Source organism: Artemia sp. Qi Xiang Cuo, chromosome 8, assembly GCF_049724085.1.
Source record: "Artemia sp. Qi Xiang Cuo chromosome 8, ASM4972408v1, whole genome shotgun sequence".
Classification (NCBI taxonomy): Eukaryota; Metazoa; Arthropoda; class Branchiopoda; order Anostraca; family Artemiidae; genus Artemia; species Artemia sp. Qi Xiang Cuo.
Window position 1 is genome coordinate 50,705,736 of NC_142801.1, and position 15,948 is coordinate 50,721,683.

At 37.3% G+C, this 15,948-nt stretch overlaps 1 protein-coding gene across 2 annotated transcripts in view; it reads left to right on the top strand.

Annotated features, from left to right (window-relative positions):
- LOC148949527 (uncharacterized) overlaps positions 1-15,948 on the top strand; it is a 117,009-nt gene that overhangs the window by 75,168 nt on the left and 25,893 nt on the right. For both annotated transcript variants that reach the window (XM_089093543.1, XM_089093544.1), the window contains exons 11-13: positions 606-5,876; positions 8,688-9,558; positions 13,675-15,543. In XM_089093543.1, coding sequence (XP_088949669.1) covers positions 606-5,876; positions 8,688-9,558; positions 13,675-15,543 — 8,011 coding nt within the window. The remainder of the gene's footprint in view (positions 1-605; positions 5,877-8,687; positions 9,559-13,674; positions 15,544-15,948) is intronic.

Below are 15,948 nucleotides of genomic sequence, written 5' to 3' on the forward strand. Positions count from 1 at the left end.
TATGTTTCGCAATTTCTACCACGTCCTTTACATATATTGGCAACCTGATCGACTTGGAAGCTGTCTTTTTTCAATACCAATATTACAGGGAAATCCGTTTTAATGTCTCTTATTTCTAGTCATGATTCACAGTGTAACTAGTTAAAGTTGCACATAATTCAGAAAACTAGCTAAATACATGTTTTGTTCTTTAAATGCACTATATCAATTGTCTATTGTCTAGCCCAAGATGTTACTGAGATATAATTCTAGTTAATAAATTAATGTTTAATGTTCCGTGCCTTCATCTCTCTTGTTGATGTTACCGTAAAAAAGAAGAAAAAATAAGGCATAACTGGCCTAGCCCGGGGGAGCAATTAAAGATTCTTTTCCTTGGGAAGAGTGGTCAAGAGCGTGAAAAAAGTGAGTTTCCAAACACAAATATCCTTGGGAGATTAATTTTTGAGGAGGAGAAATTGCCTAAAGATATACTGTAAAGTTTTCGTCGAAAAGATTGTGTGTCGTAAGGTAATTCTAGTCTGATGTTTACTTTTTTGCCACTTGTTTGGATTAAAATTTTTCCAGCACACAAAACCAGCACTAATTTTACTTACTTATTTTTGCAGGAGTATAGATGAATTCAGTCAGTGCTCTAGTGGAAGTCGAGAAGATCTTAGAGAAGGCTTGGAAGATCCACCATCTCCTTTTAACTCTCCACGAAGGTACAAAGTAGAACTTGAAAGAACACGTAGAAATCGTTCATCTGATTCTATTGGGAGTGATAGTGAAGGAAAACTAAGGAGAAGACGAAGAAGTGATAGTGTAGAGTCTATTCGACTAACGTCTTCAAGGACTAGAAAAGCTAGTGACCGAGAAAAGGATAAAATACAACTGTCACATTTAACTGAAACTGAACCTGCAATCAGCTCCGATTCGGATTCCGAGTGTCCAGTGAAGAAAACAAAACTTGGGAGTTCTGATAGTGGAGTGAGTGATATTAGTGTGGGGGACAGAATAGCTGCAGGTCAGACTGAACCAGGGAAGGAGTGTGATAGAAAACTTGGCTCTCAGCCTAAACTAATCCCTTTAGAGAGTGTGAAAAGGAGGGAGGAAGGGAGTCGCCCAGGAACTCCACTTTGTGATGAGCTTGAATCAGAGGATTACCTCCCAGATCCACGATGCTTACTTGAAAGGACTTATTCCAGGCCTATGTGCCTGCCTGTTCCTAAATGGTTTGATCTCTTACCAGCATTTCGGTTTGAGCCACCACGCGTGGGAAGATCCCCACTTTCCATGACTCCCAAGCGGGATTCCTCACTTCCGCGCTCTCCAGTACCTGCAGATGAGGAATGTGATAGTGATAGTTCGTCAACAGTTACAGTTGATCGGACGCTTCAAGAAAAACTTAAACAATTGGATCTAATGTATGAAAAATGGTGTTCAAGGACAAGTGGTGAATATATGCCTTTAAGTGCTGATATGACTTTAGGTAAATATTGTGACAAACCAAGAATTATAGACTTGGAAATGTTGAAAACTCGACCCTCAAATATTTTACAGTGCATAATTTCAAAACGGGGAGTGTTTGATGCAGACTTTGAAAGACTTGACAGATATAGTGAAAAATATGAAGCTAAGCCAATTGAAGGAAATGATTATTTATCACGACTCCAACAGCTTGCTTGTAGTCATTTGTTTAGGGCACAACTGCCAATGGATGCATCACAAGGACAGTCAGTTATATTAAAGTGTGATACAAAACTTCTTGATTCTGAAGAAAAATCTTGTGATCATTCAGTTATGCAAAATAGTGAATCTTCCCCTAAACTTGAAATAGTATCATCCAAGCTAAGCGTGACGGAAATTACTGATAATTTAGCTGCAGTGCATGTGAAGACTGAGAAGATTATAGAGACGAAAGAGGAGTGTTTAGATACATCTAGTGTACCTGAAATTACTAGTTTAGAGGAGAAGTCCATACCAACTGTTGATTGTCTGACCCCTAGCCCCAGTGATTTAACAGAGGTGAATCTAGTCCCTGAGCCTGCCGTAAAGAAAGAAGTCGATGAAGTGACAGAGCAAGATACTAGCATGGATGTTTCTGAAAGTCAAAGTGTTAATATAGACACCCCTCCGTCTAGTATTGAAGTCTCAGACCCTAAAATCGTGTTATGTCCAGATGAGAAACTAAATATAGATGTGACTGAAACTGAACCACCTTATAAATGTAAGGTGGAAGGGCTTTTGGAAATGCCTCAAACAGAATTCATTGATTCAGCCGAAATTATAAATGTTCCTATCCTTCCTGTGGAAGATGTTAAAAAAGAAATTGTGACAATTGTTTCTGCTCCTTCAAGAACTAATGTAACAAAAGAGAAAAAATCAGGTTACAAAGTTGAACAGTTAAACGTGGGAAGCTTTGAATCTACTCTGCTCGGACTTGAAGGACCAACTGTCAAAGTTGAGCAAAGGGGGAAATCAGATTCTAAGGCAAAAGTAGATAAACGTCGGGACGAATCGAAGTCATCAAGGTCCTCGAAGCATTCAAGCAGCCGTGATTCTAAGTTGGATAAAAGCGACACACAAACTAAAAGAAAATCTACCACAGATCGAGAGGAGTCAAAGAGATTGAAGTTGGATGATAAAAGTCGTGATTCAAGTAAAGGGGAAAGAAGTCGGCATGATTCTCGTAAAGACAGACATTCATCAAAAACACGTTATGATGATAAGTACAGACAAGAAAAGGGCGACTCCCGCTCCGAAAAATCCAAGTCAAGTTCTGATAAATCTCGTCATGAATATGAAAAATCTAAGTCCAAAGATAACACAAAAGAGGAACGGTCAAAGAGTAGTAGTAAAATCAGTTCGCGTAAATCCGAGTCAAAGATTCGAGAGGACTTGAATAAAGCAGAAACTAAGTCTCAGGAAGATCCTTCTAAATTAGATAGAGTCAAATCTCCTACCCCAGTAGTGAAAACTGAAGAAGCTACAGCTGTAATACCAATCAATACAAGTTTGTTCTTTCCTGACTTGTCAAGTAGTGACGAGGAGCCACCAGAAAAAGGAACACAAAAGCATTCTTTGAAGCCTGAAGAAAAGACCCAGTCAACAGCTGTCTCTGATGTACCCACCAAGAAAGATGCCAAGCCATCAAAAACACAAATGAAAAAGAAAAAAACGTTTCTTCTTTCCTCTGATGGCTCTGATGTTGAAGAAGAGAAAGGAGAAATACCAAAGCTTTCACCATTATCTGCCAATAGCAAGAAATCTGGCATTGTTGAAAAAGCCTCATCTAAGAAGGAAACACCAAAAGAAGAAATGCGAAAGAGTGAAGACAGTAAGTTAAATAGTCCTGTTGTATGTAAACAAGAAAAGAATGAGGTAATAAAGCTTGAAAAACCTAAAAAGAAATTAGATACAAGTGATGTCTTTTCTTCTGGGGAGTCAAATGACGACAAAAAGAAGACTAAACATACTGATAAGAAATCAAGTCCAAAAAAAGGAAGTAAAAAGCCAGATAAAGAGGAGGATAGAAGAAAGAAAGATGAAAAGTCTACTGTTAAAAAGGATAAAAAATCAGAGAAAAAGCTTGATGTGAGACGTGTTTTTTCAAGTGATGAATCGGATGAAGACTCTTTACCTGTAATACCATCTAGATCATCTGATTCAGTGCCAAGACCTAGGCTTTTTTCAAGCTCTGATGACGAGACCCCACCTCCTGCTCAATCCGATGCAGCAAAGAGTAATAATGCCTCAAAAACTTCAGACAAAGGCAGTGCTGCACCACAAAAGAAAGAAGAAACGGAGAAATCAAGGTCTAATCAGCAAGGAGGGACACAAAACGAAACAAAAAAGTCGAAATCTGATGTGAAGTTTCAGCTGAAAAAGTCTCCTGCATCTAGTCGCTACGGAAACATATACAGTAGCGATGACGAGGATCCAAAACTAGAAGAACCACTGTCGAAAAGCCAAGATACCATTGAGCCCGTTTCGAAATCTTTATCACTTCTGCCTGAAAGCGAATTGTCATGTGAAGATGAACGACCAGATATAGAGTCTCCATTCAAAAAGAAAAATGATAAAAGTGGTCAATCTTCAACTACTAGTGAAATATCAAAAAAGAATAAAGTAAAGAAAAAAAAATTGTCTAAAGAAAAAATTGTTTATTCTTCAGATGAAGAGGACGAAAAACCAAAGCCTAAATTGCCAACTAGCAAAGCTGAATTGAAACATAAAAAAGATATATTTTCTAGCGAAGATGAATTGGATGATCTTAAACAGAGCCATTCAAATTTTAATGAACATGATTTAAAAGCACCATCCTCTCATGATGTCAAAGTGAGGCAAAAGGATATTCAGTACTGTCAGGATTTAAAAGAAGCTGATAATAAACCAATGAAAAGTCTGAGTAATAGAGAATCAAAAGCAAAATTAGAAAGTGATCAGAAGTGTGACGTAAACATATCCTTGTCTAAACAGTGTTTTTCTACAGATGAAGATGTAAAAGAACGTCAGAGTCGAAAACCAAAAAATTCAACTGATACGGAAGCAAAGCCTAAAATAAAAGTAAACAATTCTGAAGCTCAAGCAAAGCAATATATTTCAACGAACGAGGAGCATGAAAAAATTAAACCAATCACTTCTCAACATAAAACCAATCATTTTAGATCTAAACAGGCTGAATTTAATCCAGTTTCTAATAGTGAAGGTGAGAGTGAAGGCGATGTTTTGGGCAAACTTAGTCAAAGAAAAAAGCCATCTAAAAGTCTCTCAGATTCTGAATCTGAATCCGATTCTGACATACCAGAAAGGAATATATTTATAGTTGAAGAGGAACCGATTTATATATCTATGTATGATAAAGTAAAGGCTAGGTCTTGTAAGAGGGTTTCGAACACGTCAACTCCAGTAACTCCATCTACAGAGAAAAGGAAATCCAGAAAGTCATCTGGATATGATTCCGATCGAGCAAAATCTGCTTTGAGCTCTTGTGATGAACATGAAAAGAGACAGAAAAAAGATAAAAAGAAAACTGAGAAGATAGAAAGTGATGATGAAATTCTAAAGCCAAAAGCCAAGGAAGATAGTGGTAAAAAGCAAAAAGATAAGAAGAAAGTAGTTTCTGAGTCTCAAGACTTTGAGACTCATATTCAAGAATTACAAGTTGAAGATAGCCTGTGTTTTAAACAAAAAAAGCTAAAGAAAAATGAGCCTGACGTGAATACTGCTATCCATTCTGAAAATTATTCTCCATCTTTGTCGTTCAACATGTCTGAAAATGTAGAACCTTTGCTTTTTGATGAAGAGCGAACGGAAACTAGACCCAAGCCTAAACCGAGGGCCCGACCATCTTTAGCTTTACCATCTAAAATAGAAATGGAGGAAGATCCATTCGACGCTTTGCTTAGAACAGCCAAGCCGTATAGTCCGATTTCATCGCCAAGAAATTTCAAAATGGAAGAACGGGAGAATATCCCTGAGAAGAAGAAGAAGAAAAAAGACAGGCGAGAGTCCTTTGAAATTTTGTCAGAGTCAAATAAAAATAATGGCTTTCTGTCCCCTGAGCTTATGCAACTCAAATCACCGTCACACAACCGACTTTCTGATGATAAGTTGTTGTCACCAAAGAGTATTAAGTCAGAAATAACGGAATTAGAAGAGTATCCTTCAACACCGACCGTACCTAGGACAGATGAAATAAGCGAAGAAGCCAAATTGGAAAAATCAAAAGCTCATAAGAAAAAGAAAAAGGAGAAGAAGAACAAGGACGAAAAAACGGCGAAGAAGCACAAGAAAAGTCGATCAAAGAGTCCAGCTGCATGTATGAATGTGAAAATTGAAGAAAATGAATCAATGTCATTGAAGGAAGAACCTCTAAGTCCTTCTCCCAGAAATCTGTAAGTTTCTCTTTAATCTAGAATAGACTATACAAGTTATAAAGCGTTCAAACTAAGGTGGCTAAAAATTGGCTGCTATTTTATGGTCGAACATTATTTTGCTCTATCTCATTCCTGTGCATAATTGCTAAAACTTGTAAATGTTATCCATGAATTGAGTAATTATGAAATATTTCGGTCAAATGAGAAACCTATTCAAAGCGAGCTCGTATTACTCCTGGGATCTATATAAATCGAATTTTTTTGACCTCTTAAATTCAAGCCAATTCAAGGTAAAGGATTAGCAAGAACCTAGACCCATATCTTGCCAAAAACCGGAGTTCAGTTGATAAACTTTGCTACGACTATCCAATCATAGTATTCTGATTGGCTAGGACCATCGAAATTCTGATATACATTATAATTTTGTTTGTTTTGAATTTAAATGGATATAAATATCTTGTTTTTGAAATTAATTATTTCTGATCTGGGATAAGGCCGAATCTTGATGTCTGTTATTAATCATTCTGGATGGGTCTTAGGGACACAATACGTATTAAATTGACTAAAATTGCATTAATATGTCCTGCATCTGATGCTATAGAAAATCAAAAGAAATTTACTTATTTGAGGATACAGTTTATTGGGAGATGATACTGAATTAGACAAGTAGAAATTGTCTTTTCTGAGATCCGCCCTCAGTAAGGTTTTACTAATACAGAGGTTTAGCTAGCGCTTATTTGAGGCGCTCAGAATTTTCATAGAATTCTTCAACCAATCAAAATATTCTATTAAAAATCTGATTGGCTCAAATTAGCGTTAGCTAAATCATGATATTAGTAAAATCTCATTCGAAATAGGCCTTAACCTATTTGTATAATCTTTTCTGATTTGCTTATACAATTTAAAACCATCAATGTTCTTGCTTTTGATTGTTCCTTTCTCTGAGAGAAAGAAAGAAGCGTTTGGTTCACAACTTGAAACATTTTCTTCCAAATTGTCATTACCATACGTACACGTACAGGAGAACTGGAAATATACACTTACAAAAGTAGGGCCCCCCTCCTCCCTGACGAAATTGTTAAAATGAATCGTCGTAAAAATGGTGGCACAAACTAGGTTTTTTCATAATTTGACCCCTTTCCTCTGGGAAAGTTCTTCCCCCTTCCCCTCAGAGAAATTTCTTCCCCTCCCTATGCCCAGACTAGTGTACGCCTATGCCTGTTGGACTTATGAAACTTCTAGATGATTTTCTTATTTACCTTTGACATTCTATAATCCCACTAGGCTTATCCTACTTGACGTGGATGGTTTGTTCAGTGTTGATCCCATATTTGTATGTTTTTTGTATGTTTATTTTCTAATTGCTGGTTCTTCTTATATTTTTGTGTAAAAGTTTCCAGCATGACTACTAATATTACTCTTACTTTTATGAGCGGATTCGCAAAACTGAATTGAGGCTCAGGTTACAAAGGCCCATTGCCTCCACACCTTATGGGCCTCTGAGCCATTGGTGCCTCCTCAAGCGTGGTAATTTGAGACACGGCTTGTCTATCTTTTTGTACCCCGTTGTAGATGGGCCTTCCTTGCTGGTGTCAAGATGTCCACCATTGTTCCCTCCTCCCCCCATTCTGAGGACTTCATCCACAGGCTTCCGATCACCTCAGGCAAGCAGCACTGGAGATGAGAGTAACCCACCACTCGCCAGTAATCAGCAGCAAATGGCACATGATCCTTAGAACCGATATTAACTAGAGAACTTCTTTCTCCTACCTTGGATTACTCCTCAATGGATCTTTTTTTGCGCCACGGTCGGCCCTTCAGAAGTCCAGCAGGATTGACCCCCCCCGTGCAAATGATTTTGACGGTCATTACTGCCTTCAATCCAGCCAATCTTGGAAGTTTATTCCAAAGAATACCCCGCCTCACAGCTCGACTCTGACCAGGACTGCCGGTGGCCAGACGGCGACTGAAATTAAGAGTAGTAGGTTGGTGCCTATTGCTCTGTTTGTGTATGTTACTCTCATGGGCACCACGGGGAGGGTGTCATCACTACCCTCTTCCTGCATGATCACTGGGTCATTGCTGAAAAAAAGATTGATCTGAAGCAGTTCTATATTTTTCATGGATATATAGTTTCTTTTAGCAGCAATTAGTTTTTAAGGATTAGGTTGCTTTTTTAAGTAAGAAATTTATGGCACTTATGAAATGACTTTTGCAAAAAAAAAAGTTTCTTTATTTAATAAAGATAATAGGGTATAAATTTGTTTAAAGAATTGTTATTTTTATTATTCTTACGGTATCTGTAGTAGAACAGATAGAGATTTGTTTCTTCTCGAAAATCACTGTCATTCATTGTGTGTTTTCATGTTGGGAGCTGTGGGCTCTTGTTGTTTAATAGGAAGATGCCTCAAAATGCCTAACAAGTATGTTTCTGAATTTGAATCTTTATATGTGTTTTTTTTTTGGGGGGGGGGGGGGCTCTAAGGCCCTTTAAATGCACACTTACTTGAATACATCTGTATGTGTGTTGACAAATATGAAAAAATAACAATAAAATACTATTTGAAGTCATAAATTAGGGTAGTGTTGATTGCGGATTTCTTTGCGTTATTCATATTGCTTAATGACAAGAAAGACGCTTTTTTGTTTAAAAAGAAAATGTCTCATTTATGTTCAGACAACAGACTTTCTATTAACATTTTTATTCTTTTTTTTCTAATAGTTCGGGCATGCAGTTTAATAAGCTCTGGCTTATATGATTTTTGTCTCTTCTCTTTCAGTCGTTTAAATCGCCAAATATGAGATTAAAGTTTTAATTTGCTGTTTTAGGCATGAGATTCAAGCAACTGAGACTGTTACACTCTTTGAAAACCCGACAGCAGAAGTAAAGAAAGAAGAGCTCTCAAGCAACTCTATTTTTACAAGTCCTGAGCCTCTGAGAAGTATCCCATCACCGTCGCTGCATGATTCGTCTTTTGAAGAAATCAGACCAACCTCTTCTTTATCTCAATCTAGCTATGGGAAAGCGCCTAGACCTGTGGTCATTTCCCAGAAAACTGAGGATGCTGTTGCCGGTCTCCTGGAAGAGACTTTTGATTTTGGGAGCTATAATATTAAAACGGAAGATGAAATCGCTTTGGCCAATGAAAGAGCAGAAGAAGACAGATCTCTCTTATATGAAGCGCAAAAGGCACTTCAAAGTTTGGCAGAGGAGAATCAGCCTTCCCCTCTTCTTGAGCAAGCGCTTGCAGGATTGGCTGAAGATGATACATTCGAGAGCAAGCAAGATGCAATTGAAGAAGTAGTGGAAGATAAAGATGCAACAGAGCCTTTCGCAAATTGGCAGCAGGTTGAGTCAATAGATGATAAATCTTCTTCTCGATTTTCCTTATTGAGTCCACTTCCAGAGGAACCACGGGTTCAGAGTCCTAAATGGGCATCTACTTTTACTGCTGCCTTGGCTCTTCCCCCTACCACCCCTAAGGAAAAGAGTGAGGAAGAAAAGAAGGAAACATCTTGGGATTTAAGCTCAATTATGAGGAGAGCAATGAATGCCCCAAGTGACACTCAGCGGAAGCCTGTTATTACAACGCCAAAAAGAGAAGAGCCATCTATGAAACATCCTGCCTTTGATACTATTCCAACAAGACCGGCAAGACCGAGGAGAGGTAGGAAATCCACTCAAGAAGAAACCGAAGATGTAAGTTTATTTCTGTCTAAATATTCCTCTTTCATGGTTCAAATTTTGTTCCCCTTCCACCGTCTATATGATTTTGTACTATGTCAAATGTTTTTATTGCTGTTTTCTAATAACATTATGCATAATCGTTCCGTCAGAGCAAGATTGGCTCATTACATGGGAAATCGTTTTGAGTTAACTGTGATTCGACGTGATGTAATTATATGTCTTGACGCATATCGCCCCATCTATGTGACAAGGGGGCACATTAAATGATGCCCGTAGTTTACTGGATTCATTTTGTTGAATTTGTATTGTAACGGTAAAGATCAATGAAGGCTATATATTATTCATTGCAAGGATCATACTGTTGAGTCTGAAATCAATAAGTAAAGCCGATTTTTTTTTTCTCAGAAGGCTATTCGTAAAAAAAAAATTGCCTAAGAAAATATAAATTCATAACTACTGTTAGTGCTGGTATTAATAATTCATATTACTAATTAAATCCTCTTAACTTAATGTGGTAATTTAAAATGCTGATTTTATTCCCTTTTGAACCTAATAATCAAAGAAATATAGATAAAGAAACTACACCAATCGTTTCAGAGAAATGCGCATAATTCAGTTTAACATTGTCGGTAATTTGTCCTCATTGTATGGATGAGGTAATAACTACCTCTGTACATTTCGGTGCGAAAAGTAAGGAAAACTCTTTTTAACACCACCCTTATATTCAACTAAGCGGCGAAATAATTTATATTATATAACAGTATACCTCAGAGTTTTCGGTTTTAAAGAAATGTAAAACATTTAATAGTACAACAAAAATTAGTTCTGAAAATATTTTAACTTTCACGAATAAGGATAAGTAGGCCTTAATGGTGTAGGCTTATCTAAGGTTGTGTAACTTTTTCTTGTCAGCTACTTAATTTCTCAGTGGCCTTTCTTCCTTGATTCCAGATTTTTATTTGTCCTCAATTTTTCTACATAAAAAATAAACTAAAAACACTTCGGCCTTCCAGACTTCGGCCGGGAAATTTTAAAGAAGAAAAACATAGTATGATTATTTTGCCTCTTTTAGCTCAATACGTCATCAACTGAAACGAAAAATAAAAGTTGAAAAAAAATATGACAATAAAACAGTGTGATAGAAAAAAAAAATCGATTTTGTAAAAAGTGATAAAACAACGAAAAGAAATTGCAAAATAAAAACTAAACGGAGATTTGAAAAAATCCAAATGTTCGTTGTCAAATAAAGTTACGAAATTCGAGTTCCAAATATGCATATTCAGTTATTCCTGCCCAATCCAGGATGTAACTAAAATCAAAACCAATTTTGCAAAAAATAAACAAATAATAATAAATACATCGGCTCATTCATTCTGTTGCATGATAATCTTATATTTCCTTGGGTTCTTAATTGGTTCACTTGGGAGTGTTATTTTTTATTCTTGATTTTGGAGTTATTTGTTTTATTGCTGGTTCATTTTTGAGATATTATCTTAAATAGGGTTAATATTTAGGTTCTTTATATCTCCCTATTCATTGACAAATCTGAAGACTGTTTTATGCATTCCTATTGCTTCTATTGCTCATACACTTATGACCAGAAGTAAACGTAGCCTGTTCCTAAAGAAGTGGCGAAATTGAAGAGATGTTGTACAAGAACAGATTAATTTAAAAGCTTTGGCAGTTAAAAAAAAACACAAGAGATTAAAATAAAGTTGCGAACTTTTGTAATTAGATAAAAACAATTCCTTCAATTTTCGTTTTCTCTTTCAAACTCCTGTGTCTATATTTAACATGTTTTTTCCTTTAATTTTACTGCTCAGAGGCCGATTTGACTAAGTCCACAAACAAATAACAGCAAAAAAATTCTAACGTACCAAAATCTGGTGGACCTTTGGTTCTGTTGTATGAGTGGAGTATGTTCTTAAGTATATTTAAGATAGAGTTGCTCAAATTATCTTCTGGAAAACTATTTAGTGTTGCATGCAAAAAATGTTCTTTCCAATTTTTGGTATTTAAATGCTTATTTTTGGGGAATGTTTTTTTTTTATTGAATCAATTTTTAGTAAGAATCAGTCAACTACTTTAACACTAAAAATTAATAACAAGAATAGGGGTAAAGTGCACTCAACAGCAGTAGCCTTTAAAAGGTTAATTTTGAGTCCGATAAAAAGTTCCTTTAGCGCATGGTGTAAAGCCCACCTCTTATATATAAATAAGGCTTGGTTAACTAGTTTGTATAAATAGCTTAAAGGTGAGGTTAACGTCTGTTGACCATAACATCAGTATTCATACTGGATTTAGAACACATTTGAAAATATTTGTACTTTATTATTTTTTCTATTCATCCTTTTGTCTCATTTCCAGGTATCATTGTTCTAAGTCTTAGTATAGATAGTTGTTGCTTGGCATTGCCTCTTATGCAGATCACGGGGATGTTCTTAGTACTTTATGTCAAAACTGCCTTTAGAATAATTCTAAGCAAAGGTACAGATCAGAGAATCGTTCCAACGAAGTCCTGAAAAATTTTGAAAACTACTTTAAATGCTTGCTTATCTAATTCCTCAAGGTATATCGCTTCAGTTTACTGCCCCCCCCCCCCTGATGCATAAGCATACAACATGACTTAATTTATTCCCATCATATTTTAAAATAGCGCTTCTATTTTCTTAACCGCATAAGCAGCGTTCCTCAATGTTAAATTTTTAGCATTTGCCGTTCGCAATTGTAAATATAATGAGTTTTTTTTTTAAATGGCTGTATGTCTATGCACCAGGGTGGCGGAGGGGGTAAAGAAGCCACGTGCCTTTAGGAATGAGATAAGTATTTATGATTATTTCGAAGCAGTCTTCAGAACTTTTTAGGGTTTCTCCCAATTGTCCCTTGATCTGTACCTTTACCTGTTTCTGCATCGTATCATCTAGTTTTACTAATTTATTACCTACTAAATTCGTCACCTGTCAGGTCGTTCTTATATTATGTACGCATTATGCTACTATACCCGAGAGTATAAGGGCGAGTTGTATTAGAACCAAGTGTATCTAGAGTCACTAAACTGAAGTGACAAAAGACTTTTAGTGAAGAGTTAAACTTACGTATCGTTTTCTTCCAGTATTTTATGAGTGCGTGCTTGCGAACGATTATCTGGCCTTTTCCCAGTAAAGCCAGTTATTCCCAGCGAATATTTTAATTTTGTAATAAATGGACGCTCAAGGAAGGTATCGCTTTGGGAAAGCCATGAGTAGGATATGAAGAAAAATTAGATGAGCTTAAATAAACCTTTATATTAAATAAATCCAAAAACCTGTATTTAAGATTATCTAAGCTCTTTTAGATAATCCCTCGGTCTTTGATAAGTTAGTGTGAAAATTCTCAAAACAACCGTGTATCTATAAAAAATCCTAGTTTGAAAGGTGGGGAAAAATTGGAAAGTATTGGATAAATGTAGAATTTATTCAATACAGGCATCTTTTTGCCAGCTTTTGAAGTAGGATTCCTTTCTAAGCTAACGCTATTTTCGAGTATTATTTTTTTGGCTGACTTAAGTTAAAGAGATTTTCTCAGTATGTTGGAATATTTGGAGTTACTTTCTGTATGGGTTGACCAAGCAGTCTTCGTTTAGTGTCCATGTTTTAAAGATTTTTAAATAATTTGCCAAGAATTCTGTGAAAAAGCCTGCTAATTATTCTAATGTCTGCGTTCTTAAAATGCTATACGAGAACCCCACGTCTGACTAGCCCTTTAGCTTGAAAAATGCTACCCTTGTCCAGCCCTTAAATTTTTTATTTAAAAAAGAAGAAAAATTCAAGACCAACCAGTGCTGCAGCTTTCATTATTTACAAGTATCCTCACATCAATCGATCCAGATATTTACATTTTTAAATCGATATCAGAAGGTCTGTATGTAGGATCTGAGGGGCTAAAATAATCTGAAAAGCTCTCTCCCCCTCATCCCTCTATTTGTCGGTATCTTTCCCCTAAAAGGTTGACCCATGGGCACCTTAGAGTGTCAGTGAGTTTCAATAATCGGTAATTAATTCACTAATAGCTACTTTAAGAATGAGTAAGTTTGCAAGTCTTTTGCTTTTATTTAAGCTTCAATGATTTTAATCTTTTTCTTTGTTTTAGGGCCATGATCAAGTGAGCAGAGGTCGAGGTGGAAGGAGGAAGGCCCGCACATCAGAAACCGATATAGGGTCAAGCCAGGCTGAGTCTTCGAGAGAGAGTACAGTGCCTTCTACTGTTTCGTCACAATCAGTTGAAAATACTCAGGAACAAGAGGATAAAAATATGGATAAAATTGAAGCTAAGGAAAAAACTTCTGTATCGCCTCGGAATATGCCTGTGCCGAGAATCCAGTCTCCAGGCTCAACTCGAAACCTACATGTCTACATTCCCTCTGTTGACCTTCAGTCACCTGTGACAGCAGTTTCCAATGCCCCTTCGTCGAATAGGTTTCAACCATCACCACAGAACCAGATAGCTACTCAAAATAGTCACCAGCCAGAGCTTATGTTCCTGAATCCGAAACTTCTTTCTTCCCCTCCTGTAAGTATACAAGCTAACTCTCAGCAGTTGCAAATGATTTCTCCAGTAGCAAGCGCTACGTCGCAAAGTACAGTCCATGGTCAGGTTAAATCAAGCGAAGATAATATGATAAAGGAGGAAATACCAGGTGAGAGAAGCGAACAAGGCACTCTAGCTTCAACTCCTACTCGACCTAGTGGTGTGATACGAACCGGCTCTAAGCTAGAACAAATAGCCAATCGTCTCCGACCTCCTGACACCAAACCTACTCATTTTATACCTGTTGCAAAAGTTGAAATTCCTGCTGGATTTCATCCACCTGTAGAACAGCAGAAAGTGGAAACAGCTACTTTGAAGACTGACAGACAGTCTCCAGGAACGCCTACATCTAGTGGTGTTCAACAAAGATCAGGACAGGCTATTATTTCTCATGGATCTCATTCTCAGCATACGTCTCCAGTTAAAGCTTCTCCGTACCCTGGCCTACAGGCTGCTGCTCTTCCTCCGTTGCAAAGGGACTTACTGCGATCTCCAGAAGCTATTCGTATACGGAGTCCTGTTCAGGGGAATACTAGACTTTCCCAACCTCCCTTTAGTAAAAATCAGCTTGAAGTTCACCATCAAAACCAAGTTAGCCAAACCAGTCAGGTTCGCTCAGGTCCCATAATGCTCCAAGTAAACTCGCAAGTTTCAATGCAACATCACGGTAGTATGAGTGGGCAGCCTATTGGAGAAGTAACTGGTAGTAATCAGTTGATGGCCCATCAAAGCTCTTACATACCACAACAAGCCAACGTCCCAAGACAAATCTTGTCCCAAACTCAACAAAATTCACAAAATCAAATTGGAGGACAAAGTCATATAAGGCATACAACACCGCAACAGTTTGGATCATCAAATACAAAGCAAGCTCATCCCCATACTAGTGTTCACTCTAACGCTGCACACTCTCCCCAGCTACCCAAGCAACTTCTTAGTCAGCAATTTCAGCCTTTAACGCCACAACCAGCCCCTAGACAATCCTTACAACACCCTACTCATTTGAATCCAGGACATATTCCCGTGTCTACTCAACAGATTTCAAAACAGCCTCAACAAGTGAGTCCACGGCCACTCACACCGTCTCAGCAAACTAGTACCTCACGAAGTACTCTTCAAAAGGGTGAACATTTCCTACACCGAGATCCGGCTTTCAATGCAGTAAGAATGCCAATAGGTGCTCATCAACAGACTCCGAATTTACAGACGTTCAATAGGACTCCTTTACCTGCGCATCAGGGAGCTACTCTGGCATCACAAGTTGCTCCTGTGCATCAAGTACGCTCTGTTACACCAGCTCACCAAGCAAGCAAACCATCTCCCTATTTAAGCAAAGATGCACCCGTTGGTATATCCCCACCCTTGGCACATGGTGGTTCAACGCCAATGACAATACCAATTCAAAAACAGCTGCAACAAGTTCGTGAACAGGTATGATCTATAATCTTAAGTAATAGATTTATGAGGCTAATAAAAAAGTGCTTCCATGAAAAGTAAGGAGTGAATTTAAGCTTAAAATGGGCAGAAATTAGCTAATATGAGATGTCAAACCTAAAACGAGCTGACGTTATCATGAAGGAAGAATTGAAACCTAAGACAAACAAAAACAACAATGAAAAATGAAACCCAAGCTTAAAAGGAACAGAAATTACCACACATGAGGGTTGTGTTACCACCCCTCAAAGCCTCCACTCCCTACCAAAAGGGTAGAGAATCATTTTGGGTTTACCAAAAACTAAATAGATTGCATAAAATGAAAGTTTGTTTTGCCATTAATTTTTCTATACATTTTAAAGGAAAAAAACCCAAAAGGAAGAAAACAGTGACAAAAATAAG